This window comes from Leucoraja erinacea, chromosome 11 (genome assembly GCF_028641065.1).
Source record: "Leucoraja erinacea ecotype New England chromosome 11, Leri_hhj_1, whole genome shotgun sequence".
Classification (NCBI taxonomy): Eukaryota; Metazoa; Chordata; class Chondrichthyes; order Rajiformes; family Rajidae; genus Leucoraja; species Leucoraja erinaceus.
The window spans coordinates 23054908-23081719 of record NC_073387.1 but is presented as its reverse complement, the minus strand read 5'-3'; the positions used below and the strand labels follow the sequence as shown (position 1 = coordinate 23081719).

Sequence of the window (26812 nt, the reverse complement as noted above, 5' to 3'; positions counted from 1 at the left end):
GTTCCTTCCCAGCCATGGAAAGCGTAATGTCGGGTTGCTTCACAGCTTGGTTTGGGATCGGCTCTGCCCAAGACCGCAAGGAATTGCAGAGAGTTGTCTAGTCCGTCACACAGACCAGACTCCCCACCACTGACTCAACCTACACACCATTGCTTCCTGGCCTGGCCTGGCCTGGCCTGGCCTGGTTTGGCTGCAGATGTAAGGTAGAGCTCCCTCACTCTAGAGGCCAGTTTGGTGAACAGACAGAAGCTGTTTCAATGAGCACCAGTCAGCCGCTTCAGGTTACAGGTATCAGACTGATCACACAAGCGGTGACCTGAACACCAGGTAAATTAATGCATCTACCCTTCTGTCAGTTCAATTGGGTTGAGTTATGTTTAGTTTAGTTTAGAGTTACAGCTCAGTAAAAGGCCCTTCGGCCCACTGAATCTGCGCTGACCAACAGTCCCCGTAAACTAGCACTATCCTACACACTAGGGACAATTTACGATTTTTACTAAAGCCAATTAACCAACAAACCCGTACATCTGTAAAGTGTGGGAGGAAACTGGAGCAGCCGGTGAAAACCTACGCAGCCATAGAAGAACGTACAAACTCCATTCAGACAGCATCCGTAGTCAGGATGGAACCCGGCTCTGTAAGGCGTAACCTTACCTCAGCGCCACCGTGCCGCCCTGATGTAATGTTATAACTAATGGAAGGAACCCTGAATCACTATGCACCTGTTCCAGGGCACAGACAGCATGGGTTAGAATGAAATAAACATCCTCACAGCGCCAGAGACACGGGTTCAACCCTGTCTGCATAGGGTTTGTACGTTGTCCCTGTGACCACATGGGTTTTCTCTAGGTGCTCCGGTTTCCTCCCACATTCCAAAGACTTGTGGGTTTGTAGGTTAATTGACTTAGGTGAAATTGGGAATTGACCCGAGTGTGGAGGATTATGCTAGTATACAGGGTGATTGCTGTTCGGCGTGGACTCGGTGGGCCGAAGGGCCTGTTTCCGTGCTGTATCGCTGAAGTCTAACCTCTATAGCAGCTCTAAGTAACCACTCACTCAGTACACTGAGAATCTATACAGGGCGGGAGCATACCCTGTTCCACAGTTCATCGTATGCCTGAGTCTTTGTCTGCACCTTAAATAATTGATAGCCTTACGAAAGGAGACTGCCTCTCACTCCGTCAACTAAAGGAGATAATGTTTCCTCATCACTCAAGGAACGTAGAACAGCACAGCACATAACAAGCTGCTTCAACCCACAATGGTCTCGATACCAAGATGAACTAATCTCCTCTGCTGCATGTGATCCATATCCCTCCCTTCCCTGCATATCCATGTGCCTCTAAAAGCCTCAAATGCCACAATCATATCTGCCTCCACCACCACCCCTGGCAGCGCATTCTAGGCACCCACCATTCTAGGTACTGTGAAATCAAATTGACCCACACATCTTCTTTAAACTTTCCCCCTCTCACCTTAAACCTACGCCTTCTAGACGTTAGACTTTAGAGATACAGCGTGGAAACAGGCCCTTCGGCCCACCGAGTCCGCGACGACCATCGATCACCCCATACACTAACACTATCCTACACACTAAGGACAATTTATAATTTTACCGAAACCAATTAACCTACAAACCCACACATCTTTGGAGTGTGGGAGGAAACCGAAGCACCTGGAGAAAACCCACTCGGTCACACAGGGAGAACATACAAATTTCATACAGACAGTATTGTAATCAAGATCAGACCCAGGTCTCTGGCGCTGTAAGGCAGCAACTCTACCGCTGCACCACTGTGCCATCATCTAGTCTTTGACATTATCACCCAGGGAGAAAGGTTCTGACTGTCTACCCTATCTATGCCAGAGTCAAGAGTGTTTTACTGTCATACGTCCTGAGACAGCACAATGAAGTTCTTACTTGCTGCAGTACAACAGATATGTTTATTTTATTTATTCAACTTTATTTCGGACTCAAGCTCCAGACAAGGGACAACATTACACAAAATACATTGCATATAAAAACCGTTAAATACATATAAATTTTTAGTATATCACTTATAAAAGCATCATAAATTATATACATAAAAAACAATACATGTTTTAAAATCCAGAATAAAAAAGAAAAATCAGCGTCCTACAACGAGACAGCGATACCAGTGTCTCCACAACTGGGATTCGTAGCGTGTAGTGTTTGACAAGGCCACAATAATTACATATTTAGAGTCATTTATCCTGCAAATGAATTTATACATATGATTTCTTAGGATAGCTTCTAAAGTACTGACTCCTGCAGCCACAAACATGTTACTAACACTACACCATCTAGGTTTCCTTAGCAGTGTTCTCATGGCATCATTATAGGCCACCTTTAGTCTCTGCAAACTTGTCTTTCCATAGTTCGACCACAGGTGTGCAGTATAGAGTGCCGTGCAATATGCTCTAAACAGAGACATCTTCACCACATCTGTACACGCACCAAACTTACGCAAGAGAATATTCGCCTGTACATACAGCATACGTCGTTGCCTATAAATATCCTCATCATCTGTCATTTGTTCTGTATTAAAATGCCCAAGATATTTTACCTTATTGCAGACACTAAGATTATTGTCAGACAATTTAAAATCAGGAAATTTTAGACATTTATCCTCTTTGATTCAACAGATCATAACAGCACTATATACAAGCATTAATATAATATCATGTTCCACACCATACACAGAGCATATAGTAAGGAGCTGCTGTAGACCAGCACTAGATGGACTAAAGACCACAAGATCATCTGCATACATAATATGGTTCACTTGCATAGTCTGGTGGGCATACCAGTAGGCCAGAATTCTCACAATGTATTTAGGCATCCCTCTTTGACTCATTTTAACAAACAGATTTCCATAATTAACACTATCAAAGGCTTTGGAAGCATCAATAAAGCACATAAGCATTGTAGAGTTTTTGCCTCTATATTTGTTCACAATCTCCTTTAGGGCATATATGCAAAAGTCAGTGCCATCTTTGGCTTTAAAACCAAACTGGTTAACAAACTCATCATTTACTCTATCCAGTAGAATTATTTCGAGGACTTTTGACAATATGCTGGCTAAAGCTATGGGCCTGTAATTATTTAGGCTGCCTACTTTACCAGCTTTGTCCTTAATGACCGGCATTAGCAGAACAGACAACATTGAGTCTGGTAACAAGCCATGAATCATAAAGCCAGTAAAACAAATAGCAAGGAGAGGAGCTATCCTCATACTCGCATACTTAAGATGTTCAGCAGAAATATGATCTAAACCACTTTGTTGTTGGACAGCTTGTTCATGGCAAGATACTCCTCATGTGACATAATCACCATTGAGTCATTACTCTCTATAGTGTCCACCCTATACAAGTCACCTTGGACACAGGTGAATTAAGTCCTATAATGTTGTCGCCATAACTCCGCGATATTAGCTGTTCCGGAGATTCCATCTACAGTGCATGGTAGAGATGTTTTGCAACTGTTAAGCGCTCTCACTTGTTTCCAAAAATCAGTAGCATTGTTATTTAGCAGCTTCTTAGCCATGGAATCAGCCCTCATAGCTTGCTCATTTTTACAAGTGAAGTGAATAGCATACTTATACTTTGCATTAGTGAGCTTCTTGTGCTCAAACACAGGCCCCTGTCTGGGTCTACCTGCCATAGCCCATGATTTAGTGGCTTCACGGGCTTCAGCATGATACTCAGCCACTTACTTATTCCTGCCAGGCCTGATGTTATGTGTCTTATTTTTATGCTTGCAGTAGGGCTTACTGCCTACATATAAGGCGCTTACTATACATGGAGCAGATATCTCTCCTGTGCTTCATATCCTTACAATTAACATTACTATACATTATTGCATCTTTAGGTAGATGAATATTGCTTAAGGATTTATCTCTATGGCCATAATAGGCTAAGATGTCCTCCTTTGTGAGGGTTGGCCAGTCCAGCTTTTCTGTGTTTAAACTATTTCCATCTCTGGATGCCACAGGTAGGTGTTCAACATTTATTGTCATAGCAACAGGTATATGATCAGTCATTGCTGTCCCATACAATGAGGCATGTGCATCATCTGTACTAATACAGTGGTCCAGCCATGACGTAGTGTGCCAGGCCTCACTAATATGTATAATTATCTGTAAGTAAAAGCATTTTGCTTGACAATATTAAATTATTATCTTGACAGAACTGAGCCACATGATTGGCAAATAATGTTCCTGTCTGAGATATCTGCATTCATATCCCCAATGACATATACACTAGGATAATTATAGTTTTGAATAAAATAATAGATGAAAGCAAGCCTATTTAAATATTCATCCTCATTCTGATGGCAATCATAGGGTGTATACACATTCAGGATTACAAATTCCTTGTCTTTGTGAGCAAAGTGTATTGCAATACACCAATCAGCATCAAGCTGAACCACATTTATTGATGAGTCAAGCTTCTTGCTTCATAGAGTGTTTAACTAGACCAAGTGGGACATGTTGGGTCCCAGCATCACACGGGAGGGCTGGTCCTCCGACGCAATATTCCACCTCTCCACCAATTCCAACATTGGTGGCCAGTGGGGGGAGCTTTCTGGAGTGCTAGTATGGGTGTTGTGCGCTGAAGGGACTGGTTCACAGAGGGCTAGTATGGACATTGTGGGCCGAATGCATTCTTGGGCTGGCAGTCACTCAAGCCTGTTGTGCTGGCAGCTCACTCACTCACGGCTGGTGGGCTCGCAGTTGACACGGCTATTCCTTGAAATTCCATTTCAAGCAGGGTGCAAGGGCACCAAATTCAAGTGCAGTTTCATACCATTTCAAGCAGGGTGCAAGGCCACAAAAGACAGCGAGTCGTGACTTCTCCCTCCCCATCTTGCAGAGACTGAGCCACGCCCACACTTCCGGGTTTTATAGTCCCTTCCCCCATCACAGGGGTGTGGCCTTCATGGCGTGATTGACAGGAGAGAGAATCTCAACATTTTTGAAACACTAATAACTCTTTTATTTTTAATCGATGGGAAAAATCGTCAGCACCTGATGAGCGGAGGGGGACACTGAATAAGCTGGCCAAAAATCACAGCCATACGTGGTAGGGCTTTTTCTAAATTCAATATATAGCGCAAACAGGAAGTGGTCAAGATTAGTCTTTTAATTATGTAGAAGGCAGGGCAGCTTTAATTAGGCATGGTAGCTTGCTTTAGTACTTTCAAAACCAAAGGCAAGGCGGCTCGCTTTAACACTTTCAAAACCAAAGGCAAGGCAGCTTGCTTTAGCACTTTCAAAACCAAAGACAAGGCGGCTTGCTTTAGCACTTTCAAACCAACGGCAACACAGCTTGCTTTAGCACTTTCAAAACCAAAGGGAACACAGCTTTAGCACTTTCAAACCAAACCACCTTTTCCATTTTCAAACTACATTTTCAAACCACATTAAGGGCACTGACAGGTCAGTAAAACCATTCACAGTTTAGTAGATATGTATTCGGTGTTATTCACAGCTCAGACTGAGAATTGCGACCTCTCGCTCCCCCATCTTGCAGAGAACTGAGCACCTCCACACTTCTGGGATTTATAGTCCCTCCGGAAGGGGCGTGGCCTTCAGGAGTGAGATTCTCAACATTTTTTAAACACTAATAACTCTCTTATTTTTAATCGATGGGAAAAATCTCTTGTCCTACGCAGCGGAGGGGGAGTAAGATGGCCAAAAATCACAGCCGTAAGTGGCAGCATTTTTTCCAAAATCAATATACAGAATAACAGGAAGTGGTCAAGATCAGACTTTTAGTAATATAGATAATTTGATGTTGTAGGGAAGAAGCTGCTCCTGAACCTGGACATCACAGGTTGCAGGCTCCTGTATCTTCTTCCCGATGGCTGGAGAGAGATGAGAGCGTGGTCAGGGTGGTGTGGGCCCCTGATAATGATGGCTGCCTTTTTGAGGCAGTGTCTCCTGCAGATTCCTTCACAGGTCAGCCCCCGCGATGGACCCGGGCAGCGCCCACCGCTCTCTGTAATCTCCTTCCTTCCTAGGCGTCTGTTGCGGAACAAGGGGGGCAGGTCGGATTAGGAGGGAGTTCAGAACAAATAACGTGAGCCGGACTGAGAGTAAACAGTGAAAGATTATCCACCTCTATCAGTCAGCAGAAAGCATAGCGAATTAGGAGTTTGCAAAGGCAGTCGCTGGGATGTGGATTTATTGCAAGGCAGATGCATTCGATGGTGGAGAGGTCAGTACACGTGATGGACCAGGCAGTTTTAGTTTTTTTTAATTTATTTTTTTAGTTTAGTTCAGAGATACAGTGTGGAAACAGGCCCTTCGGCCCACCAGGTCCACACCGACCAGCGATCCCTGCACATTAACACTATCCTACACTGACTAGGGACAATTTTTACATTTAACAAGCCAATTAACCTACAAACCTCTACGTCTTTGGAGTGTGAAAGGAAACCGAAGGTCTCGGAGAAAAGCCACGCAGGTCACGGGGAGAATGTACAAACTCCGTACAGACAGCACCCGTAGCTGGGATCGAACCCGGGTCTCCGGCGCTGCATTCGCTGTAAGGCAGCAACTCTACTGCTGCGCCACCGTGACATTTCAGTACAAGTATCACAATACATTCGCATATAAGTACATCTTAGATAACCATCTCAGATACAGTACAAGTGTATAGCAGTAATACACTGAGACAATATACAGAGTCACCATTTTCAGGTCCCAGTTGTTGTAAGTGTAGAGTTCTTGGCCTGGCCATGAAGGCCTCATGTCCTGGCGCTGTTGCAGGGTTGCCTTGGCCAAGTATAGTCATGGTGCTCTTCGCCGCTGCACCACCACTGCAGGTCGTGTTGGGTCCATGTACTCGGCCTCTTGTAGCGGCGCCTGGTCCAGCCGAGTCCCAGGCAGCTGCAGGGCCCACTCCACCGTCGAGGCCGTCCACTCCCTCCCGCTGCTGGTCTGCTTGCCGGCCCTCCATGCGACTCTCTCCACTCTGGGCGGGCCTGGGTCCTCGGCGAGTGAATCCTTGCCCGGGGCGGCCGTGCCAGATCTACCGGGCAACTGTCCGTTCCACAGAGGGCAAGCCGGGCCTGCTGGGCTGGGCTGGGCTGGGCTGCGGCCTTTGTCCAGCACTCCAGCTCTTTGTGCAGCAATCCATCCACACACAACAAACAGCACGTGGCTGTTTCTGGCCAGAGAATGTTGATGTTGTCACAAGGAACTGCAGATGCTGGAATCACGAGCAAAAAACAAACTACTGGAGGAACTCAGAAGTTCAGCAGCAGCTTTGGAGGAAACAGACAGTCAACATTTCAGGTCAGGACTCTTTCTCTTGGGATAGACACAAAATGCTGGAGTAATTCAGCAGGACAGGCAGTTACTCCAGCATTTTGTGTCTGTCTTTAGTCTAAACGAGTATCTGCAGTTCCTTCCTACACAACTTTTTCTTGGGTGCTGTTTCCCCTGGGAGAGATGGTGTAGAGGAGCTGAGATCTACCGTGAGTCTAAACACAAAGCAGCACTCGTTCTGAATCTATTCCTCGTCCTGCCAATCCCTCAGGCTGCCTCTCTGCTATTTTCTCAACTCAACATTCAAGAGTGTTTAATTGTCATCATCTCTACCGAAAATTGCTGCCTCACATCGCCAGGGACCCAGTTTGATCCTGATTGCGGCTGCTGTCCACATGCAGTTTGTACCTTCTTGCTGTGACCACGTGGGTTTTCTCCGGGTGCTCTGGTTTCCTCCCACACTCCAAAGACATAGATTAATTGGCTGCTGTAAATTGTCCCTGGTGTGTAGGATAGAACTAATGTTTATCGTGGCAACAAAAGAACTGCAGATGCTTTTTTACACCAAAGATAGATACAAAGTGCTGGAGTAAATCAGCGGGTCAGGCCACATCTGTGGAGGAGCAGTATAGGTGACGCTTCGGGTCGAGACCCTTCTTCAGACAGGAAGTCTGCTATCCTTTTTCTCCCTTCCTTTTTCTCCAGAGATGCTACCTGACCAGCTGAGTTACTCCAGCGTTTTGTGTCTATATACGGGTGATCGTGCATCAGCCTGGACTCAGTGGGCAGAAGGGCCTGTTCCCACACGGTATCACCAAACTAAAACTAAGTAGTTTAACAGGCCTGTAAAAACAATTCTCATAAATCAGTGTGGTGGAGTGGTAGTTGCTGCCTAACAGCGCCAGAGAGCCGGGTTTGATCTAGACTATGGGGTGCTGTCTGTACGGAGTTTGCACGTTCTCCCAGTGACTGCATGAGTTTTCTCTGGTTTCTTCTCGCATCCCAAAGACGTACAGGTTTGTAGGTTAATTGGCTTTGGTAAAATTGTACGTTGTCCCTAGTGTGTAGGATAGTGCCAGTGCATGGGGATCACTGGTCGACGTGGACTCGGTGGGCCGCAGGGTCAGTTTCCGCGCTGTATGTCTGAAGCCTAAAGTCTAAAATGAAGTAACACTGGTTTTAAACTTGTGGAGAGACAGTGCATGTCTGCAACAATATGGAGCTGGTGTTGAGGAGAAAATGCATCACATCCGCGCCAGATACCGATGGGAGCTTGGTAAATCTCTCTGACTCAAACCCAAACCATTCCTCTCATTTTAATTCACTCCCTCCCTCACTCCCTCTCCCAACGGGTGCTATCCAGTTAGTGTGCAGCCCACAGGAGCTTGTTCCAGAACCACAGGACCATCCCTCTCCCTCAGTCCAACAGGGGAAATCTCACATAGTGATCCATCTCTAACGGCGACCTGCAGGTTACACAGGTCATCATTTAGTTTATTGCCGTATGTACCAAGGTACCATGAACAGCTTTTTAGTTGCGTGCCATCCAGGCAGCGGAAAGACTATACAAGATTACAATCTGGCCGAGCATAATGCACAGATACCAGATAAAGGGAATAACGTTTAGTGCAGGATAAAGTCCAGTAAAGTCTGATTAAAGATACAGGTTTACTATTTAATAATAATCTTTGACAAATCCACGGTGGGAAAAGGGTTCTGACTGTCTACCCTATCTATGCCTCTCATCATTTTATATATACTTCTATCAGGTCTCCCCTCAGTCTTCAACATTGAAGGTGACTTTAACATGACTTTAAGGGACTTCAAGATCAGTGGTAATCCTGCAGTTAACTCCCTCTGGTGGTTATTTGATAAGTAAAAAAGGGTAAAACAAAGTGCTGGATGAACTCAGTGGGTCAGGCAGCATCTGTGGAGGGGAAGGGATATTTATTCGTCGGGACCCTGCATCAGGTAGATTTGGACGGTAAGGGTTTCGACCCGAAATGTCACCTATCCATTTCCTCCACAGATGCTGTCTGACCTGCTGAGTTCTTCCAGCTTTTTGTGTTTTACTCAAGATTCCAGCATCTGTTGTTTAGTTTAGGTTTACAGTCATACAGCGTGGAAATAGGCCCTTTGGCCCAACTTGCCCACATTGACCAACATGCCCCATCCACGCTAGTCCCACCTGCCTGCATTTGGCCCATTTCCCTCAAAACCGGTTCTATCCATGTACCTGTCTAAATGTTTCTTAAACGTCGCGATTGTACTTGCCTCAACTACCTCCTTTGGCAGCTCGTTCCATACATCCACCGCCCTTTGTGAGAAAAAGTTACCCCTCAGGTTCCTATTAAATCTTTCCCCCCTCACCTTAAACCTGTGGTTCTCCATTCCCCTACTCTGGACAAGAGACCCAGTGCGTCCACCCGATCTATTCCTCTCGTGATTTTGTACATGATTTTAGTCTAATTTTAGTTTAGTTTCATTTAGTTTTGTTTATTATTGTCACGTGTACCGAGGTCGATGTGAAAAGCTTTTGTTTGCTTTCTATTCAATCAGTGGACAGACTATACATGATTACAATCATGCTGTCCAGAGTGTACAGATACAGGATAAATAGAACAACATTTAGTGCAAAGATATAACTGAAGATCGACAAAGTCTGATTAAAGATAGTTCAAAGCTCTCTAATGAGGTAGATGGGCCGTTCTCTAGCTGATGCAGTTCTCTGTCTCTCAACCATGTTGCTCCTGTGCAGAACACATTATTTACTTTTAGTATAGACTATAGATATTAGTGATACAGTGTGGAAACAGGCCATTTGGCCCACCGAATCTGTGCTGACCAGCGATCACCCCATACACTAGTTCTATCCTAAACACTAGGGACAATTTACAGAAGCCAATTAAGCTACAAATTGTCGTATCTTTGGAGTGTGGGAGGAAACCGGAGCAACCGGGGAAATCCCACGTGATCAGAGGGTGAATGTACAAACTCCGTACAGACAGCACCCATAGTCAGGATCGGGCTCGGGTCCCTGGCGCTGTGAGGCAGCAACTCCACCGATGCTCTATCCTACACACCAGGGACAATTAACAATTTTAGCCAATTAACCTACAAACCCGCATATCTTTGGAGTGTGGGAGGAAACCGGAGCTCCCAGAGAAAAACCACGCAGTCAGAGGGACAACGTACAAACTCCACAAAGAATAAACAAAAGAGTCCTGGTCCCATCCTTGTGAACCTTCTCTGCATCCGTCCAGCTTAAGGTCTTATGGGCTCTGGCACGCTCTGGGGAGGAGCGATTGCAAATGAAAACAGCCCCTGTCATCAGCTGGAACTAAATCAGTCCCTCAGACGCCTGAATCATGGCTGATCTCTGCTGAATGTCTAATTAGCACAGGCATGTAAGCCGCTGAATAATTGGATCAACGAGATGCACACGGCAGAAGCCGGCTCTAAACGTGCAGGACAACCTCTGGGATTTGTCCATAAAGTCCCCGTCTGTTAGAAGCTGGACAAATATTTGGAGTATTGCATTCAGTTTTGTTCAACCTGCTGCAGGAAGGATGCCATTAAGCTGGAAAGAGTGGATGTTGCCAGGAATCATAAGATTATAGACGTAACAGCAGAACCATCGAGTCTACTCTGCCATTCGATCATTGGCTGATCCATCTTTCCCTCTCAACCCCATTCTCCTGCCCTCTCCTCATAACCTTTGACACCCTTACTAATCAAGTATCTGTCATTCCTCACTTTAAAAATACCCAATGATTTGGCCTCCACAGCCATTTGTGGCATTGAATTCCACAGATTCACCACCCCCTGGCTACAGAAATTCTTCCTTATCTCCTTTCGAAAGATACGTCCTTTTATTCCGAGGCTGTGCCCTCTGGTCCTAGACTCTCCCACTAGTAGAAGCATCCTCTCCACATCCACTTTATCCAGGCTCCTCACTATTCGGTAAGTTTCAATGAGGTGTCCCCTCATTATAAACTCCATTGAGTACAGGCCCAGAGCCATCAAATGCCCATCCTACGTTAAACGTTCTCTTGTCTTTCTCTTCTCTTTCAGGTGGTCGGTCGGGAAACAGAAGTGCGTGCCGGGACGGGGAGGATGTGAGGATTCTTCTCTTTGTTCTCACCACCGCTGCCAGCACCCCTGCTCCCGACCATGGGGAGGCGCTGAGGGCAGTACCAGCACAGGCAGAGTATCACCCCCCGGCTCAGCTCTCTACGGTAGGTCTGGGCAACCGTTGCCGGCAGCTGGGGCCACTGTGACTGCCGGGCTCTCTGATGGGACAGCGGTGTCACGGGGAGTAACAGAGACCCTGCGGCTAGGACAAGGGCTTAGAGACAGACACACGCACACGCACGCACGCACACGCACGCACGCACGCGCACACACATGCACACACACACCCACACACACACATGCACACACAAACGCACACACACACGCACACACACACGCGCACACACACACACACACACACACACACACGCGCACACACACACACACACACACACACACACACACACACACACACACACACATATATACACACACACACACACACACACATACACACACACGCACACACACACCATATACACACACGCACGCATTTTCTCTCTTTCACTGTCTCTCACACATACACTCACAGTTCTACACACACATACACACATGCGCACACACTTGAACACACATAATCATATGTGCACATACACAAACATATGTTGTACACCCGCAAACACACATACATGGCTGTCCACTCACAATGCATAGTAGTGCAAATACACATACACTCACTCCTACACTCGTTCACATATGTACAAATACAAGTACTGACATATACACACATACACAGAAACACAACAAACATGTTCTGAAGAAGGGTGCTGACCTAAAATGTCATCTTTCCCTGTTCTCCACAGATGCTGTCTTACCTACTGAGTTACTCCAACACTTTGTGTCTTTTTTGTAAACCAGAATATGCCGTTCCTTGTGTCTACCACATCATTAACACATGCAATGAAGTTGTTTCTCTCTCCACTAACCCACTCTGTTATCCCCCCTCACCTACAGTTTGCCTCTGAAGACCCTCAAAGGTGTGGGCCCCCGTTGCCAGATGCCAGAAGTCAGATCGTTCCACGCTGAGGACCGCTTGCCCTCACCTTAACACATCGCCCGAACCAGGAGGCAGGTCGGACGGAGCCCTGTGTACCTGCGATAAAAGACACGAGGTTTGCAACACTCAACACGAGGACTTGATACTTGTTGAAGGTTGTTCTTTTAGAAGCCACGCACCAGCCAAGCAATGTTAAACTAGGAGGACATCTTGCTTCTATCTCCATCTTGTGGACATCTTGCTGTTGGATACCTGCTGAAAGTTGTTCATCAACAAGCTAAGAAACGTTGAACTAGGAGGACACTGTGCTTCTATCTCCATCTTTTGGACACCTTGCAGTTGGACTCGACATCTGTTGAAGATTCTTCCCAGACAAACCAAGCAGCGTTGAACTGGGAGGAGCCCTTGTTTCTATCTCCATCTTGTGGACATCTTGCGGCTGGACTTGATACCTGTTGAAGGTTGTTCCACAACCAGCCACACAAGGTTCAATCACCGTTGAAGTGGGTTGGACATCCTGCCACCTCCTGCAGGTGGAGACACCGACCGGCCAGATGCAGTTCGAGGCAGATGTGCGTCCGTGCAGTTACATCACACAGGAGCCAAAGTCCGGATGGCCTGTAGGAGGGACTGCTCCCTCCCCACCAGGCATGTGGGAGGAGGCAGGCGGGCGAAAGGGCGGAGTGGTGGGTGTGGACGTGGAAAGGCTGTGTCTCTCACTCAACATCTCCGGGGTCTCTGGACCAGCTCCTACGGCCTGCGAGGAGGTCGGCTCCCTGGACGAAGGCATGGACCCCATCGACAAACTCCCAGAGTGCGGTGAAGGGGAGAGGTCCACCAACAGCGAAACTCCACATCAAACTCCAGCAAGTAAGGATGGTTATCTCGATTCCTCCCACCTAGTGACCTTTAGAAACTATGTCTTGTCAATAAAACCTCAACGATTAGATACTGCGCTGTTAGCAATAAAAATCCCACAGCAGTGTGTCTGGAAATTAGCGCAGGCTTACAAACACAGTGGAGGTAGTGTGGAAGGGGCAGTACTAAACATAGAAACATAGAAAATAGGTGCAGGAGTAGGCCATTCGGCCCTTCGAGCCTGCACAGCCATTCAATATGATCATGGCTGATCATCCAACTCAGTATCCCGTACCTGCCTTCTCTCCATACCCCCTGATACCTTTAGCCACAAGGGCCACATCTAACTCCCTCTTAAATATAGCCAATGAACTGGCCTCAACTACCGTCTGTGGCAGAGAATTCCACAGATTCATCACTCTCTGTGTGAAAAATGTTTTTCTCATCTCGGTCCTAAAAGATTTCCCACTTATCCTTAAGCTGTGACCCCTTGTCCTGGACTTCCCCAACATCGGGAACAATCTTCCTGCATCTAGCCTGTCCAACCCCTTAAGAATTTTGTAAGTTTCTATAAGATCCCCCCTCAATCTTCTAAATTCTAGCGAGTACAAGCCGAGTCTATCCAGTCTTTCTTCATACCATTCGCTTTCTTCACTGCCTGCTGCACCTGCATGCCTACTTTCAATGACTGGTGTACCTTGACACCCAGGTCTCGTTGCATCTCCCCTTTTCCTAATCAGCCACCATTCAGATAATATACTGAGGGAGTGCGCACTGTAGAGGGGGGGCGCGGCACAGTATTAAGGGAGCGCCGCATTGTGAGAGGGGTGGTAGGGTTCCTCTGGATGCTCCACTTCCCTCCCACATCCCAGCGACGTGGGGGTTTGTAGGTTAATCAGCCCTCTGTAAATTTAACCCCTCTAGTGTGTAGGGAATGGATGCAAAAGTGGAATAACATAGAACTAGTGTGAACGGGTGATCAATGGCTGTCGCCGACTCGGTGGGCCGAAGGGCCTGTTTTCCTGCTGTATCTCTAAACTAAACTATACTACATTAAAGGGTCCTGACCCGAAACGTAACCTATCCATGTTCTCCAGAGATAGTGACTGACCTGCTGAATTATTCCAGCACTTTGTGTCCATCTAAACCACATTAAACCTCTTCTGCGCTTTCTTCAAAGATAGTATGTGAGTATCTTAGCATGTAATTAGGGAAACTAATATTATAATTTATTGTGAGGGAATTTAATACAAAAGTTGGTAAATAATCTTTCAGTTTGATAGATCTGGGGTAGTTAGAACCTAGAATATAGGACTATGAACATTACAGCACAAGAGCTGGCCCTTTGGCCCACAATGTCTGTGCCTAACGTGATGCCAAGACCAACTCTTATCTGCCTGATCAGCGTGATCCATGTCTCTCCATTCCCTGCCTATCCATGTGCTATCTTCCGAATGCCAAACACTTTGACTCCCCATTCCCATTCCCACACTGACCGTTCTGTCCTGGACCTCCTCCACTGTCAGAGTGAGGCCACACACAAACTGGAGGAACCGAACCTCATATTTCCTGCATTCCCTCTCTCTCCGTCCCTCCCCCACCCCAATGGTCCTGCTAGTTTCACTGTTCATATCCCTTCGTTATCACCTCTTCCACAGCCAACAATGGACCATTGTGGACTCTACCTTTCCTGGGTCAACGGTGCTGGCCCTGATTTGTTCTGTACCTCCAGTTTTCCTCTCCCCTGACTCTCAGTCTGAAGAAGAGTCTCAACACTTCGCTGATTCCTTTTCTCCAGAGATGCTGCCTGACCCGCTGAGTTACACCAACATCTTGAGTCAATGTTCTGCCTATCCAGAAGTCTGTGGGCTGTATATTAGCTTAAAGCTAGATGTTTATTTAGACTGTACTTTAAACTTTGGAGATCCAGCATGGAATCAAGCCTTTAGGCCCACGGACTCCATGCCGACCAGCGATCACCCCGTACAGTAGCACTATGTTATACACCAGGGACAATTTTGCAGAAGCCAATTAACCCACAAACCTACATGTCTTTGGAATGTGGGAGGAAGCCAGAGCACCCAGAGAAAACCCACGCAGTCCCAGGGAAGACATGCAAACTCCACACAGACAGCGCCCGCTGTCAGGGTCGAACCCGGGTCTCCGGCACTGTGAGGTGGTGGATCTACCACTGCGCCACTGTGCTGCCCGATTCTTTAGCAAACAAAAGAAAACTGCAAAGTGCTGGAGTAACTGAGCGGGTCAGGCAGCATCTCGGGAGAACATGGACAGGTGACGTTTCGGGTTGGGACTCTTTTTCAAACTCTGTTAGTTTTAAAGGACCTGCAATGGGTGTGATGTGTTGCCTCCCGAGCAAAGGTTGCCAGGTTGGTCTTTGAACTGCAAGAGATTAGAGAAAAGGGAGAGGATGTTACTGTTATTGTTTTATTATTGTCACGGCTACCAAGATACAGTGGAAAAAGTCTGTTTGTGTGCTGTCCAGTCAAACCATACCGTACACGAGTACAATCAAACCACACGCTGGTACAGCAAGTCGTGCAAAGCGAAAAATACCAGAGTGCAGAATATAGCGTTAGGGCGGCACAGTGGTGCAACGGTAGAGTTGCTGCCTCACAGTGGTGCAACGGTAGAGTTGCTGCCTCACAGTGGTGCAATGGTAGAGTTGCTGCCTCACAGTGGTGCAACGGTAGAGTTGCTGCCTCACAGTGGTGCAACAGTAGAGTTGCTGCCTCACAGTGGTGCAACGGTAGAGTTGCTGCCTCACAGTGGTGCAACAGTAGAGTTGCTGCCTCACAGTGGTGCAACGGTAGAGTTGCTGCCTCACAGTGGTGCAACGTTAGAGTTGCTGCCTCACAGTGGTGCAACGGTAGAGTTGCTGCCTCACAGTGGTGCAACGGTAGAGTTGCTGCCTCACAGTGGTGCAACGGTAGAGTTGCTGCCTCACAGTGGTGCAACGGTAGAGTTGCTGCCTCACAGTGGTGCAACGGTAGAGTTGCTGCCTCACAGCCGTGCAACGGTAGAGTTGCTGCCTCACAGCGGCAGAGACCCAGGTTCCATCCTGACCTCGGGTGCTGCTTCACTCTGCACACCGACAAATACCTATCAATATTGCAGGTCCTATAATTACACATGCAGCCAGAAAGTTACTTTGATATTTCTTCACAAGATCAAGGCATCATTGACAAAGGCAGCATTCATCGCCCATCCCAAATTGCCCTGGAGGAAATGTGGTCGAACTACCTTTATTGATGGATTGATGGATAGATGGATCGAATGATTGATTGATTTACAGTGGAATCTTACAGTCTAACATGGGCAGGCCCTATACAGCAAATGGTAGGGCTCGGGGGAGTTTTGTGGAGCAGGGCGATCTAAGAGGGTGGTACATAGTTCCCTGAAAGTGGCATCACAGGTAGATAGTGTTATAGAGCAGAGGGATCTAGCAGTGCAGGTACATCCTTCCCTGAAAATGGCGTCTCAGGTAGATAGGGTGGTCAAAAAGGATTTTTGGCACATTGGCCTTCATCAGTCAGAGTCTTAAGTATAGTTGAGAGGTCATGCTGCAGTTAGATAAGAATTTGTGAGGCCACATTTATTGTGTTCAGTTTTGCACACCATGTTATAAGATGTTGGAAAGGGTGCAGAGAAGATTTACGAGGATGTTGCCAGGACTCGAGGGTCTGAGCTACAGGGAGAGGTTGAGCAGGCTAGGATTCTATTCCTTGGAGCGCAGGAGGATGAGGGATGATCTTATAAAGGTGTATAAAATCATACATCAGATTTCCAGGGTATGGATATTGAGAACCAGAGGACATAGGTTTAAAGTGAGGGAGGAAAAGATTTAATAGGAACCTGAGAAATAGCTTTTTTATACAAAGGGTGGTGGGTGTACGGAACGAGCTGCCGGAGGAGGTAGTTGAGGAGGGCACTATTGCAATGTTTAAGAAACGTTTGGACAGGTACAAGGAGTGGACACGTTTACAGGAGCCAAACGCAGGCAGGTGGGATGAGCGTAGATGGGACATGTTGGTCGTTGTGGGCAAGTTAGGCCAAAGGGCCATGTGACTTGATAATTTCATAACTGCAAAAGAAACACTAAGTGCTAGAGAAACTCCGCGGGTCAGGCATCTGTGGAGGGAATGGACATGTGACGTTTCGTCAGACTGACCCAATTCATCGTCGGTCCATTTCCTGCGCAGATGCTGCCTGAACGGCTGAGTTACTCCAGCACTTCCGCTCAAGTGATGCATAGAAAGCTGTTTTTAACTGTTCTGGGCTTTTAGCACGTAGAACAGCCCCACAATGTCCATGTCGAGCACGATGCCAAGTTACACTGACCTCCTCTGCCCATATCCCGCCATTCCCTGCATATCCATGTGCTGATCTAAAAGCCCCTTAAATAACGTTCTTGTATCTGCCTCCACCACCACCCACGGCAGCGTCCCAATCTTTAGGTCTTGGTGAGTTTACCTAAAGCAAAACACAAAGTGCTGGAGTAACTCAGCAGGTCAGGCAATATTGCACAATATTGATTTCCAGCAAGGAAACAGGCCCTTCGGCCCACCGAGTCCACGCCAACCATCGATCGCCCGTTCTCACTAGTTCTATGTTATCCCACTTTCTCGTCCACTCCCTGGACGCTAGAGGCAATTTACAGAAGCCAATTAACCTACAAACCCGCACGCTTTGGAGTGTGGGAGGAAACCGGAGCACCCGGAAGAATCCCACGCAGTCACATGGAGAACGTGAAAACTCCATACAGGCAGCACCCAATGTTAGGATTGAATCCAGGTCTCAGGTGCTGTGAGGCAACGGCTCTAACCGCTGTGCCACTGTGCTGGTATTTCTTGTTCCAATGTTCCTCAAATTTAAACTAAAAATAAAACACAGGAATTCACTTATCTTGTGGCTATCCACGAGGCATGTGCTATTTAACTTGCTTTAATTCGTGCTTTAGATACACAGCACATAGTATGCTGGTTTAAATAGTTGATATTTTGCTGACTGTCTTTTAGCATATTCCCCTGGAATTTCCTAGATTGTTGTCACCTAAACCGATGTCCTCTGGATGTTAATTCCTTTACTCTGGGTAAAAGACGTTGCGCGTTCACCGTATCTATTCCCCTCATTGTGTTGAGACATTTGGGCCTTTGAATATTTATTTTCCCAAATCCTCCAGCACTCACCTCTTAGATGAATCTGCCAGCTGGTTGTGGAACATTTCTCGTTGCTTGCCACTGCTGGTTCTCTCTGACTGAAACATGAGGGTGGGTGTCTTAAATTAGCTGCACCGACCATACCTTTTATAACACCATGTTCTCTATCAGCATCTTATAGATGGGTACAAAATCATGAGAGGAATAGATCGGGGAGACGCACAGTGTAGGGAATTGGGAGATCATATTGCAGTTGTAGAAGACATTGGTAAAGCTGCATTGTGCTCAGTTTTGGTCACCAGGTTACAGGAACGACGTTGACAAGCAGGGAAAGGTGCAGAGAAGATTTACAAGGATGTTGCTAGGAATCGAGGACCTGAGTTATAGGGAGAGGTTGAGCAGGCTAGGACTCTCTTCGTTGGAACGCAGTCGAATGAGGTGATCTTATAGAGGTGTACAAAATCATAAGAGGAACAGATCGGGTAGGCACACAGAGTCACGTGCCCAGAGTTGGGGAATCAAGAACTCTGTGGGATTCTACGACCTCTCCACAAATCCATGGATTATTTATCTGCGTATTTTTTGAGTCATCAACACATAGATTAGTTTAGTTTAGTTTATTCTCATGTGTATCAAGTGTACCATGTGTAAAAAGCTTTTGTTGCGTGCTAACCAGTCAGCAGAAAGACAATACATGATTACGATCGATCCATTTACAGTGTGTAGATACATGATAAGGGAATAACGTTTAGTGCAAGGTAAAGCCAGCAAAGTCTGATCAAGGATAGTCCGAGGGTCACCAAAGAGGTAGATAGTAGTTCAGCACTGCTCTCTGGTTGTGATAGGATGATTCAGTTGCCTGATAACAGCGGGGAAGAAACTGTCCCTGAATCTGGTGGCGTGTATTTTCACACTAGATTTCTTTTGACTGATGGGAGAGAGGAGTCAAACAGTGTGGAAACAGGCCCTTCGGTCCAACTGATCCATGCACCCTCGTCCCACCCTCCCATCTCCTCAGGCCCTCGGGTCTTGGCAAATCCTCCTAAATCTTCTCTGCATCCTTTATTTCTGCCTTCATATCATCCTTCCTATAGCAGGGTAACCAAAACTGCCCCCTTCACCTTAAACCTGTGTTCTCCGGCCTTCATTCCCGTACCCTGGGTAAATTACTATATGCATTCACCCTATCTCTGTACGGTTTAGTTTTAGGCAAACAGCATGGCCCTTCGGCCCACCAAGTCCGCACCGACCATTGATCACCCAATCCTACTGGTTCCATGTAGATACAAGGAACTGCAAGTAAATTCATCTTCATGTGATAGGAGCATAGAAACAGAAAATAGGTGCAGCAGGAAGCCATTCGGCCCTTTGAGCTAGCACTGCCATTCATTGTGATTATGGCTGATCGTATCCTATCAATAACCCGTGCCTGCCTTCTCCCCAGAATTAGGCCCTTCAGCCCATCAAGTCAACACTGCCTTTCAATCATGGCTGATCTATCTTTCCCTCTCAACTCCATTCTCCTGCCTTCTCCCCATAACCCCTGACACTCTTCCTAATCACAAATCTATCAGTATCTGCCTTAAAAATGGACCTGACCTCCGCAGCCTTCTAAAATGCTACAGTAATTCAGCGGGTCAGGCAGCATCTCTGAAGAAAAGGAATAGGTGAGACCTGACCGCTGAGTTACTCCAGCATTTTCAGTCTATCTTCAGTGTAAACCAGTATCTGCAGTTCCTTCCAGCACATTTTAGCTGCTCCACTGTGAAATCTCTCAAGGTATGCCAACATTGAAGAAGTTCTCTCTCTGACGGGAGTTCTGTATGATCCTCTCTCGCTGCTCCCCCTCTAAAGATTCCTCCTGCTCTCCGCTGCTCCTTTTCAATACCTCTAGTTTCCCTCTCCCCTGACTCTCAGTCTGAAGAAGGGTCTGGTCCCAAAACGTCACGTATTCCTTCTCTCCAGAGATGCTGCCTGACCCACTGAGTTACTCCAGCACTTTGTGCCTATAAACAAGGAACTGCAGATGCTGCTTTACACAAAAGGACACAAAGTGCTGGTGTAACTCTTGTGTACCTTAATGTATCCTCTTGCACTTTGTGTTTTGCTCAAGATTCCAGCAACCGCAGTGTCTTTAAGAGGGGGAGTGTGGAGGGCGGGCGCTATGACCCATGAGGGGGAATATCCAAGCTGTCTGCAGCCTGTTTGGAAATGGATGCAGCCGCTCCGATTCTGTGCCATTTAATCCGCTCTGGCGATTTCATTGCACTCCACAGAAAGTTAAAGTTAGTTTGACAGACACATGCATTTGTTACTGACTATCTAATAGCACGCTGGCAAGAATAAAAAAGGGCGGGACAGAGTTGGAAATTATATTGCAAAAAAGCAGAGGGCAACGTTACCGTTTGATCTGGGCTCGGAGGGGAAGCAAGGTAAGAAACGACAAATATTTCGAGCATGGGGCTCAGTAACGAATCCTGCATTTATGCATTTTGCTGTTTGCACCAAATACAATCAAATAAAAACCTTACGGAAGTAAACCGTCGATTCATAAACTTGGCACTGGTAAAGTTTCAAACTTTTTAAAAAGGTTCATTTTTCATGATAAAAGTTTGCAGTAACCGAAATTATAACTGCAATATATTTAAAAAACGTGATTAATGTTGTCCGATTAAATATAATAGTTTAACGGGTTAATTCGGAAGGTTTTGTTTTCAGTAAACTGACTTGGTTTTGAAATGTCATTAATTAGTGTATTGCGTTTCCCTGCTAATTTTCCCTGCGGTCGTGTAATTTCCCGGAGTAACGGGAAAGGAGACGAATCCTAAACTCTCTTCTCCGCCGGACCCGAATGTTGATGCTAGAGTCGTCTGTTGACAGACTATGGGCGTCAATATGTTCTGTGCCATTTCATTCTGTGGGACAGATATACTGAAGCAAACTCTTATAGCTTGCACATGTGGCGCCATCTCCCGTTAACAGCACACCAGCCAACTGCGGAAGGAAATATGCATTCATGTAGCGCCTGTCCGGCGTGTAATTGAGAGCAGCTGGCAGCCAATTCACACGCAGTGAACAAGTCCATAAATCCCTGCAATAACTCGGCATGTCCCCAACAACCCTCACCAACTTCCACAGATGTGCCGTAGAAAGCATTTTATTGGAATGCATCACAGCATGGTTTGGGAACAGCTCCATCCAAGACCACAACAAATTGTGATGATGAATTGTGGACGCAGCCCAGACCATTGCACAAACCAACCTCCCTTCCATTGACTCCATCTACACTTCACGCTGCCTCGGCAAGGCCACCAAAATAATTCAGATTCAGGGACAGTTTCTTCCCAGCTGTTATCGGGTAACTGAATCATCCTATCAACAACTAGAGAGCGGTCTTGACCTCCCAAGGGTCTTGACTCGAAACGTCACCCATTCCTTCTCTCCAGAGATACTGCCTGTCCCGCTGAGTTACTCAAGCATTTGTGTGTCTATCTACCATCTACCTCATTGGAGACCCTCGGACTACCTTTAATAGGAATTTACTGGAATTTATCTTGCACTAAACGTTATTCCCTTTATCCTGTATCCGTACACTGTGAATGGCTTGATTGTGATCATGTATAGTCTTTTCGCTGACTGGATAGCATGCAACAAAAGGCTTTTCACTGTACCTCAGTACACGTGACAATAAACTAAACTCAAAGTAGGTAGCTGGTAAAGCTGCTGCCTAACAGCGCCAGAGACCCGGGTTCGATCCTGTCCTCAAGTGCCGTATTTGTGGGAGTTTGCATGTTCTCCCTGTGACCTCGTGGGTTTCCTCCGGGTGCTCCAGTTTCCCCACATATCCCAAAGACTTATGGGTTTGTCGGTTAATTGGGCCTCTGTAGATTGCTCCTAGTGTGTAGGGAGTGGATGAGAAAGTGGGATAACATAGAACTAGTGTGAACGGGTGATCGATGGTCGGCATGGACTCGGTGGGCGAAAGAGTCTGTTTCCATGCTGTAGCTCTAAATTGAGAGTAAACCAAACAAATAGCGAGGGGGTAAAGATGGCATATAGTGAAGAAGGGTCCCAACCAAAAATAGCATCTATCCGTGTTCTCCAGAGATGCTGCCTGACCCACTGAGTTACTCCAGCACTTTGCGTTCTAAGCTTATGGTATTGGTCAGGGCATTGACTATAAGAATCGGGAAGTCTTGATGTCTGAAGGCTATGGGACGTTGGTTGGGCCACATTTGGAGTATTGCATGTAGTTCTGGTCACCTCATTGCAGGAAGGAAGTGGAGGCTTGAGAGAGGGTGCAGAGGAGGTTTACCAGAATGTTGCCTAGATTTGAGGGTTCAGCTACAGGGAGAGGTTGGACAGACTTGGACCCGTTTCTCTAAAGCATTGGTGGTTGAGGTGAGACCTGATAGATGTATAGAAAGTTATGTGAAGCATAGATAGGGTAGACAGTCTGAACCTTTTGTCCCAGGATGGAATGTCTAAGACTAGAGGGCATAGTTTAATGTGTGAGGGGGAATGTTTAAAGGAGATGTGTGGGGCAAATGTTTTTTAAACGGAGGTGGTGGGGGCCTGGAACACGCCTCCAGGGGTGTTGGAGGAGACGTATACGATAGTGGCGTTTAAGAGACTTTGGATGGGCACGTGGTTAAAGAGGGATATGGATCACATACAAACCTGCACGTCTTTGGAGGGTTGGAGGAAACCGGAGCACCCGGAGAAAACCCATGGTCAGGATCAAACCTGGGTCTCTGGCGCTGTGAGGCAACTCTGCAGCTGCGCTATCGTGCCGCCTCTCGGTGTTGTTTTAACCAGCCGGACCTGATCACTAACGCCACCTTCCTTCCATCCTTCCTTCAGGTCTCCACGGCAACTGGGGAGGAAGCGAGCAGGAGGTTGTGGGGCCAACGGTCCAGAGCGGGCAGATCGCCACACAGCTGACGACGCCGCCCAGCGCCAACTCCAAGGGCGTCCTCCTCTTCAACCGGCGTAAGAAGCGGGTCAACCAGTTTGCGCTCGGTGAACCAGCGGGCCCGGATGGAGGGGGCAGGGAGCCCGAGGGATGTCTAAGCCCCGAGGAGACCAGCGTGCCCTACTTCGAGCAGCAGGCAGCCAGCATGGAGAAGGAGAAGGAAGAGGAGGTGGTGGTGGTGGTGGCGGCTAGGCCTCAGGCTGAGGAAGTGAAGGGGCCCAGCCTAACTGCCCACGCCGAGGCCTATTTGGAGCTGCCGAGGGAGGCCCGAGGGGCGACCGAGGGCCCGAGGGGGGCCCTGCAGCCTTGGTCGGCCAAGACAGGCATCCTGGAGCATTCGAGACTCCGCAACGCCAGCCGGAAACCCATGTTCACCTTCCACGAGCGGCCCAGGCTGGAGCCCAATCCCGAGCTGCTGTCTCTGGTGCACGGAGCTGATGGGCAGCGCAAGGCCGCAGGTGGAGGTGGAGGCGGGGGCGGGCCAGGGCAGGGTCCGGGCGACGAGCTGGGCCTGGGGGCCGAGGCCTGCATGCTAGGTCAGCCCAAGGCCCCGGCTCCCGGACCCCCTGCTGGCGAGGAACGGCCGGCGCCAGCCTGGGCCTCGTGCCTGAGGCCTCGAGAGCTGAGGGGGGCGCCGCCGCCTCTACGCAGGCCCGGGGGCTCACCAGGTCTGTCCGAGGTACGGGGCAAAGGGGCCGAGCTGTTCGCCCGGCGCCAGACTCGCATGGAGCGCTTCACCATCGAGGGCCCAGCTCCTAGGCCCCCCTCGCCCACTGCCTCGCTGCCGCCCAGTTGGAAGTGCAGTAACAGTCTAGTCCTGCTCCGGGGCAGGTCCTACAATGGCAAGGATGAGGCTCCAGGCTTAGTCCGGGGTGGAGCATTCAACAACAAAACCGAGGCTCCAGGCCTAGTACGAGGCAGGGCCTTCAACGGCAAGGCCGGGGCTTCGGGCCTAGTCCAAAGTACAGCCTACAGCAGTAAAGTTGAGGCTCCAGGCCTTGTACGGGGCAGGTCCTATAACAACAAGGCCGAGGCTCCAGGCCTAGTCCGTAGCGGGTCATATAACGGCAAGGCCGAGGCTCCAAGCCTAGTCCCAGGCAGGTCCTACAGCAACAAGGCCGAGGCTCCAGTCCTAGTCCGGGGTGGGTCCTACAGCAACAAGGCCGAGTCTCCAGTCCTAGTCCGGGGTGGGTCCTACAGCAACAAGGCCGAGTCTCCAGTCCTAATCCCGGGCGGGACCTATAACGGCAAGGGTGAGGCTCCAGGCCTAGTCCGGGGCGGGTCCTACAGCAGCAAGGCTGAGGCTCCAGTCCTAATCCCGGGCGGGACCTATAACGGCAAGGCTGAGGCTCCAGGCCTAGTCCGCCGGCAGATCAGCTCGACCTCCCTGGTGCTATTGCCGCCCACCGGAGCCTCTCCCACTGGGCGCGGCTCGGCTCCCCCTCCCCCTACCGCTGCCAGGCCGCCCGGGCCCAGGATCAACGGTGTTGCTGCGGAGACGACTCGAGGCGCCGACTCGCCCACTGCCGGAGTTGGGCGCGGAGGAACGGCCGCCCCCAGGCCCAGCTTCTCGGCGAGGAGAGCCGGACTCGAGGCCCAGGTGTGGAGGCCGCGCGGGGAATTTCTGTGAACGTCACGCATGTGCGTGCGTGTTGTGGCGTGTGGGGAACATGTGCCTGTCCTCTCCAGCAACATGCAGGCCCCGAGGCCTCACCTCGAATCCCAGGCCCATTCACGTGAGGACCACTCCATAATCTCGCAATCTCTGTATGCTTACTCCTCCTCTCCCGACATACTCCTCTCCCGACATAGCTGCCCCTCTGCTACCATGCCCCTCCCCTCCCCTACCTCTCTTCCCCTTTCCCCCCCTCTCCTCCTACACCCTGCGCCCGCCCCTTTCTCTCACTCCCCTCAGCCCCGTCACCCACTCCTCTCCATGATGTACACACGCACTCCCCCATGCTCTCACTCACCCCCAGGGCAGGGATTCTGAGTCGTTGATAGCAGCATTGAAGGGGCATTGCAGTAAATACTTTAAGCTCAGGGTCACAAATCCGCTGCCTGAGAAGTTAAAACAAGCAGAACCCCCAAATATTTTTAAGAAAACTTAAATATCTAAAGAGCTGTGATTCTCATGATGGAAAGTGGGATTTAGTTCGGACCAGGTCAGACAAGATGGGCCAAATGGCCTCCTGAGTCCGATTTCTCCAAAGAACATCAAAGGGTTATTGAGCTCTATCGGAAACGTCACCTCTCCCTCTTCACCAGAGATGCTGCCTGACGCGTTGAGTTACTCCAGCACTTTGTGTCTATTTTTGTTAACCAGTTTCTGCAGTTACTTGTGTCTCCATCTCTTTGTTCTGTTGACCTGCTCACTGAGCCGCTGAGTTCCTCCAGCACTCTGTCTTTTGCTCAAGATTCCAGCATCTGCAGTTCCTTGCGTTTCCTGATTTAAACTGGCAAAAGAGGTTTGTGGAATTCAAGGAACTGCAGTTGCTGGAATCTTGAGCCGAAGACAAAGTGCTGGAGGAACTCAGCAGGTCAGGCAGCATCTGTGGAGGGAATGGACAGGCGACATTTCGGGTCAGTTTGAAATGTCGCCTGTTTATTTCCTCCACAGATGCTGCCAGATCCGCTGAGTTCCTCCAGCACTTTATGCGTTTCTTGAATCCCGAACTATCTCCATGCCCTTTAATGTGGGTGACAGAGTCATATCTGCCTCATTAGGCTCTTTGGAACCACTGCCTCACAGAGCCAGAGACCCGGTTCGATCTCGACCTCGTGTGCTATCTGTGTGTGTGTAGAGTTTGCATATTCTCCCTGTGACCGCCTGGGTTTCCTCCAGGTGTAATTGAGTCACAGCGTAATACAGTGTGGAAACAGGCCCTCCAGCCCAACTTGCCCACGCCGGCCACCTTGCCCCATCTGCATTAGTCGCACCTGCCTACATTTGACCCATATCCGTCTAAACCTATCCTATCCTTGTACCTATCTAAATGTTTCTTCAATGTTGTGATAGTACCTGCCTCAACTACCCCCTCCAGCAGCTCGTTCCATACACCCACCACCCTCGGAGTGAAAATGTTGCCCCTTGGGTTTCTATTAAATCTTCCCCCTCTGATCAGGTGCTCTGGTTTCCACCCACGTCCCAAGGCATGTGGGGTTTGTAGGTTAATTGGCCCTCTGTAAATTGCCCCTAGTGCGAGGGGAGTGCATGAGCAAGTGGGAAAGTATGACGCTGTGGGCCGAAGGGCCTGTTTCCAAGCTGTATCTTTGAATGCAACCAAAACTCATGGGCCTTATCTCCCCACTGGTAGCAAAATCCTCTCCCCAACATCCTTATCTTTATGACACAGATAAATATGTTTCTGTT

At 48.3% G+C, this 26812-nt stretch overlaps 1 protein-coding gene across 1 annotated transcript in view; it reads left to right on the top strand.

Annotated features, from left to right (window-relative positions):
• Positions 1-26812, top strand: part of LOC129701564 (synaptopodin-2) — a 42817-nt gene that overhangs the window by 6832 nt on the left and 9173 nt on the right. The window contains exons 2-4 of the mRNA XM_055642820.1: positions 11373-11536; positions 12387-13299; positions 23328-25039. Of these exons, the coding sequence (XP_055498795.1) occupies positions 12984-13299; positions 23328-25039 (2028 nt within the window). The 5' untranslated portion in view covers positions 11373-11536; positions 12387-12983. The remainder of the gene's footprint in view (positions 1-11372; positions 11537-12386; positions 13300-23327; positions 25040-26812) is intronic.